At 58.0% G+C, this 6,016-nt stretch overlaps 1 protein-coding gene across 9 annotated transcripts in view; it reads right to left on the bottom strand.

The window, feature by feature from the left end:
• Positions 1–311: 311 nt before the first annotated feature.
• KIRREL3 (kirre like nephrin family adhesion molecule 3) overlaps positions 312–6,016 on the bottom strand; it is a 351,687-nt gene continuing 345,982 nt past the window's right edge. For all 9 annotated transcript variants that reach the window (XM_086861161.1, XM_086861163.1, XM_086861164.1 and 6 more), the window contains 2 exons: positions 2,300–2,386; positions 312–1,203 (listed from right to left, as the gene is read on the bottom strand). In XM_086861161.1, the coding sequence (XP_086717287.1) occupies positions 760–1,203; positions 2,300–2,386 (531 nt within the window). In that variant the 3' untranslated portion in view covers positions 312–759. The remainder of the gene's footprint in view (positions 1,204–2,299; positions 2,387–6,016) is intronic.

Raw genomic sequence — 6,016 nt, 5'->3', positions numbered from 1 at the left:
ACTCCTGGGGCCTGTTGGGGGGATGTGAGGGAGTCTTGGGGCTGTGAGTTGCTGGGAGGGTGGCCTGTCCCCATGCCCTTGTGTCCCCGCATCCCCTTACCTGTTGTGACGCCCCATCTCCTGGCTCCCACGCTGGGGCTGTGCGGTGCCAGCTGCCCTGTGCCTCAGTTTCCCTCCAGCACCGGCCATTTCTGCCCCCACAGGGCCTGCCCCGGGAGGCCATGGCACACCCAGGTCCATGCCGGGGCAGGGTGCCGGGGAAGGGTGCCGGGGAAGCCGATGTCCCCGCGGGGTGGCCATCAGCCCAGGCGTGCCACGAGAAACACCTCTTGTATTGACCGCGGTGCCGCGATACAGCGTGGAGAGGCCCTTCCCGGGGGGTCCCTGTCCCACCGCTGTCCCCCCCTCCTGTCCCACACGGCGGGACCCCCCGACCCCCCGAAACGGACTCTATAAGAATGGACACGGAACAGCACGAAGGAAGGGGAGGAGGCGGCTGGGAGAGGGCAGCGGGAAGCGGAGGCGAGCGGCTGTGGGGCACCGCCGAGGGAGCAGCTCCCCGGGGCTCAGCGCGTCCTCAGCGGGGTTGTGCTTAGCATGTACCAGGGAGTGGGGGATGCTCGGCCGGTCCCCTGCCCCACAGCCCCGCTCTGGGGGGGCTGGATCCGGCCTCTCCCCACCTCCGCTGCCGGCGGGCACCACTGTCCGAGCACGGAGCCACGGCGCCCACGCGGAGGGTCCCGAGCGTCCCCGGAGGGCTCAAACGTGCGTCTGCATCCGCCTCTGCAGGGGCCGGCTGGGGTCTGAGTTTTGGGAAGACGACTGGGAATGGTGGGAGGAGGATGCAGAGGCCTTGCTGGCCTTGTCGAACTGCACGTAGCCGTCCTGCTTGCCGCTGCTGCTGATGCTGCTGTCGCACTGGGTGTCGAGGAAGGAGCTGCTGTCGCTCATGGAGCCGCGCTGGAACTCGCGCTCGCACAGCTCGATGGAGCTGCTGCCCATGCCCAGCACGAAGCGCTGGCTGTAGTCGTAGAGGCGGCTCTGCCCGCTCAGGGTGCTGTAGATGTTGGTGAAGGACATGCCCGTGGGCACCCGCTGCTTGCCGGCCGGGCGCAGGTCAGCCGGGCAGCCCGACAGCGAGATGGTGGGGGTGGAGTGGTGCTCCTTGAAGGTGTTCACGCTGTAGTAGCCATTGGTGGGGTCCTGGGGAGTGGGAGAAGCAGGGCAGGTTGGTGAGGTCTCCCTGGGTACTGTGGCGTTTCGGGTGCCCACCCTGCCAATCCACCTGGGACATGCGGGGCTTAGAATCATCAAATATCCTGAGACCCACCAGGACCATCCAGCCCAGCCCCTGGCCCTGCCCAGACACCCCCCAAATCCCACCCTGGCCATCCCTGGAGCTCTGTCCAAAGGCTCCTGGAGCTCTGGCTGTCTCGGGGCTGTGCCCATTCCCTGGGGAGCCTGGGCAGTGCCAGCACCCTCTGGGGGAAGAACCTTTCCCTGATGTCCAACCTAACTCTGCCCTGGCCCAGCTCCAGCTGTTCCCTCAGGTGCTGTTGCTGGTCACAGAGAACAGAGATTAGAGCTGTCCCTCAGGAAGAAGCTGCAGACCCTGAGGAGTCTCCCCTTGGTCTCCTCCAGGCTGAACAAGCCAAGTCACCTCAGCTGCTCTTCATATGAACCCTCCAGACCCTTCCCCATATTCATAGCCCCCCTTTGGAGGACACCTCAACCACCAAAACATCCAGCAATGTTCTCTTGTGCCATCAGTGGATTCCAGTCTGTTCAGCCCCCTCCACACAGGTCCCCCTTGCACAGCACTGTTCTGGCACCACACCTCCGTGTTTCCCCTAAATGCTGCTAAAAGGGGCCACAAAGCAGTTCCAGCATGCCAGAGCCTCTCCCTGCACAGGGACAGCCCTCTGGGACAGGCCACCATGGGGACAGCACAGGGACAGCCCTCTGGGACAGGCCACCATGGGGACATGGCACAGGGACAGCCCTCTGGGACAGGCCACCATGGGGACATGGCACAGGGACAGCCCTCTGGGACAGGCCACCATGGGGACATGGCACAGGGACAGCCCTCTGGGACAGGCCACCATGGGGACAGCACAGGGACAGCCCTCTGGGACAGGCCACCATGGGGACAGCACAGGGACAGCCTGCAGCAGCAGTGCTGGGTGTGAGCTGGTTCTGCCCTGCTCCCAGCACCCCAGCCCCTCTGCCAGGAGTGAGAGGGGGGCTCTGACCCCGGCTCTTCACTGGGGACAGAGGCAGGCCCCAGGATCCAGCTCACCTTCAGGTTTTGAAACTCCTTCTCCTCCTCCTTGAGCACCTCGAGCTGCTTCAGCACCGAATCCTGCTGGAACTCCCCCCGGTCCATCTAGGAGAGGATGCAGACAGGGGTCAGCAGCCCTGGCTCCGCCTGGCCCCGGGTTCCCCATCGCCCCCAGGCCGTGTGGGGTGAGCCCCACATCCATCGGCAGCCCCAGGGCACCGGGGAGTTGCCACCTGCTGGATTCAAGGACTTGCCCAGGGCCCCCCAGCCGTGTCTGAGGGCAGTGGAGCCGGGTGGATGCACAAAAGCCACACAATTCCCTGGCTTACAGGTTGTTTTTCACTGTTTAGGACAGAAAAAGCCGGGCTGATGCAGAAAACAAATTATTTACCTTGGTGACTGCCGGGGCTTCACTCACCTGCCCAAAGCAACACCCCCAAAATCGCCCTTTTTAAAATTTTTTGTTTCCCTTCTTTTTTTCCTCTCCTCCTCAGCTGAACTTGCAGCTGAACTTGGCTGCCTCATTAGTTTTCCTTTGAAGGCTGGCTGTGATCGGGGGAGGCGGAGAGGAGGGGCAAGGTGCACATTAATTACACAACGGCTTTAATTACCCTTCCTTCAGCACGCGGGACTGTGCAGGAAGCAGGATAATTATCAAGGCAATTTCTCAGTTGCCTTTTTTTAGCTTCTCCCGTGTTCACCGGACGCCTCCAGCCCGGCTTCTCTGGGATCACAGCCCCGCATCAGCCCCAAAATCCCCTTTTATTGCCCAAATTCCCTCCTCTAAGATGGTAAGTGGCGGTGGAAATTCAGCCCGCAGCACTTGCTGTTCATCTCTCGAAAGCCTTTGATGTGGCTGTTAAAGGCAATAAATTAAAGTACCTGAGTTTTCCTAGGGAAAAGAAAGCCAGTACCAGCCATTGATTTACCAGGATAAATACAAGTGTCGCCGAGGATTAAACGAGTGCAGCTAAATGGGATGTGCAGGGTTTTTTTTGCTCTGCCAGCCCTGGCGACCCTCTCGATTCTCTGAAGCATCTCTGCAAAGGCAGAGACGGGGGTGTTAACCCTATCGAAACAGCTCCCAGCTCGCAATGAAAAAGAAAAACCACTTCTCCTCCTTGAATTTGACTTCTTTTTTTTTTGTGTTGGTGCGGTTGGCCCAAGTGGGCAGGGCCAGACCCAGAGACTGAGGGGGGAGAAGTGAGGTGGGAACCAAAGGACCAGTCCCGCTGTGACCAAACCTCCCTGGAACTAATGCCGGGCTGTTTTAAGCCATTTTATGTTGTCTCTTGAAGTGATGGTGGGAATGATCCAGGCACTGGGATGCTCCTTGAGCCCCGTGGGGACCCTGCCTGTCCCCGGGGCTCCGAATTTGGCTGCACCTCGTGGATTTGGGGTCTGCAGGGAGTCCCCAGATGAGCACCATCACATCACTGAACCTTCAATTCTCCCATTACATCTGGTCATTAATGTCAACTTTATTAAAGTTTTACACCATTAATTAGTGGGCTGTGGGATCCTCATTAGTGTGATTTCTGCTTTGTCATCACTGAGCTTACACCAGGAAGGGACAAAAGTTAACTCAAGTTCACTCCATCACCAGTATTAATGGGGATTATGAAGGGGGAGAGGGAAATACATAGAGAGACCAGACACATCTGAGTGTGCTGGCATGGGATGCCCCAGTGTCATTCCTAGATTTTTTTCAGATCCATGGCTTTCTCCAGCCAGGTGACAGAACCAATATGCTCTGTGCCTCGTTGTGCAGGTGGCTGAGGATATTAATGCCTGTTAGAGCCACCATTCCCATCCTGAGAACCTCATGCCCACACTTAATCCTGCTTGGCACCACCAGGCACCAGCAGCCTTCCCCATCCCCAGATCATCACAGGTGGGGTGTGAAGTCCTGCCCATTCCCAAACCTCGCTGATGCCTCCTGGATCAGTGTGGCTGAAGGATGTGACAAATCGCATCCCCGCATCCCTGACCGCCACTGCCTCGGTTTCCCCCACTGCAAAAGGCAGGGACACCCTCCAGATCCTGAACATCACCTCAGCCTGTCTGTGCTGGCTCAGGGAGCACATCCCTGCAGAGCAAAGCTCCTGCCCAGGGTCACTCAGTGCAGGGAAACACCAGCTGGAAGCAGCAGGCAGTGCCGTGCCTCCTGGTCCGCTCTGGAAATGCGGAGCTCCCCCACGTTTCACACCGCCAAATGAAGCCTCTGAGATAGAGAATCCAGCAGGATATTAATTCTTGGCTTTCATTAGTGGACACAATATATTTTTTTAAATGCTGTTTCAGGTCCCTGAGTATCCTCCAGACCTGGTGGGCTCGAAGTGCCTCCCCCTGCCAGGTTTAATTACAATATTTCTGGCTGGCTGGGTAATTGGATGCCACCTGGCAGCGCTTGTGCGGGTCAGACATCACCAGGCTGAGGGATGTTGGTGACGATTCTCAACTTTCTCTGCTCCCAGGGAGGGAACAAGCCCATGAATAAAGAACCCTTCTGGGAATTCCCAGCTTGAAGAAACTTTATCACCGGCTCTGGCCTCGGTTGCCCAGTGCCGTGAGCTCTGCTGGGTTGGGTATAGCTGCCCACCACGGGAGAAACTGCAGCTCCTTGTCTCACCTCTCCCCAAAATCCTGTTTCTGGTGGGCTGGTGCTGCTGGAAGGGCTTGGCTGTGAGGGAGAGATGCTCCCCAGGCCTCCCAGAGAAGCTGGATGTTGTGGAGATCCAATTCAGGTCCAATTCAGACCCGGCTCTGACAGCTCAGGTTTGCCAGTGTTTCTCAGAGTGGCAGTGGCCACCAGGCACATGGAACATGGCAGGGAAAGGGATGCTGTGTCCACTGGGCTGCAGAATGGAAATTCAGAACGGAAATTCTGCTCTGATTTTTCCTCTTCCACTGGGATCTGAGCTGAGCATCTGTCTGGAAAAGGTGTGTGGTGCTGATCACCTGTGAAGGCTGTGAACGAACTAGGAACAGCCCTTGGAGTAGAAGGATGGGTTTAAGGAGACAGGAAAAGATAAAGTTGTCACTGGATTGATTATTCCACTCCAAATATCAACCAAAGGTGAGGCCTGGCCACACTGGATCCCCTGTGATGGAAGGGATGACCCAGAGATGGAGATCTGTGGGGTGCCCCTGCCTGCCTGTCACTTTGGGGTTGTGTCTGACTGCTCATGGCAGTGGGGATGGCTCCTTTGGGATTATCAGCCCCATTTCACAGGTGGGGAGGCACGGGGTCCGACCAGCCAGGAATGAACCCGGCCGTGCTAAGGGAGGAGGATGACGATGCCCTTCATCTCCCTCCTCACAGCCCAAGGCATCCCACAGGAGGGAGGATGAGGCTTTTGTGGTTTATCCTCCCCACCATCAGACCCTTTTCCAGGCTCTTTCGCCTCCAGCCACGAGAGCTGGCAGCCTTTTCCCTGCCCGTAGGCGCTGCCTGGCAGAACAGCTCTAGGGGCAGGGGGTGGGAATGCTGCAGAGGCAATATGAACATATGCAAATCAGCCAGCGTGACGCGTATCCTGAGGTGTTAATGAATTTATAGATGCATGAATAATTACTTGTGAAAAGCACGGTGGGCTGCGGAGGTCACAGATGGCTGGAGAATGACAAAACAGCGTTTGGGGGGACGGAGAGTCACGCTGGCTCTCTGTGACAGAGCAGGACACCGTGGGAAACCAGGGGGCAAAGGCACGTCCACGGTGCTGAAGATCCTGA

This window comes from Cyanistes caeruleus, chromosome 23 (assembly GCF_971803275.1).
Source record: "Cyanistes caeruleus chromosome 23, bCyaCae1.hap1.1, whole genome shotgun sequence".
Lineage (NCBI taxonomy): Eukaryota > Metazoa > Chordata > Aves > Passeriformes > Paridae > Cyanistes > Cyanistes caeruleus.
Note: the sequence above shows the minus strand (reverse complement) of the source record. Positions and strands in the feature narration are given on the sequence as shown.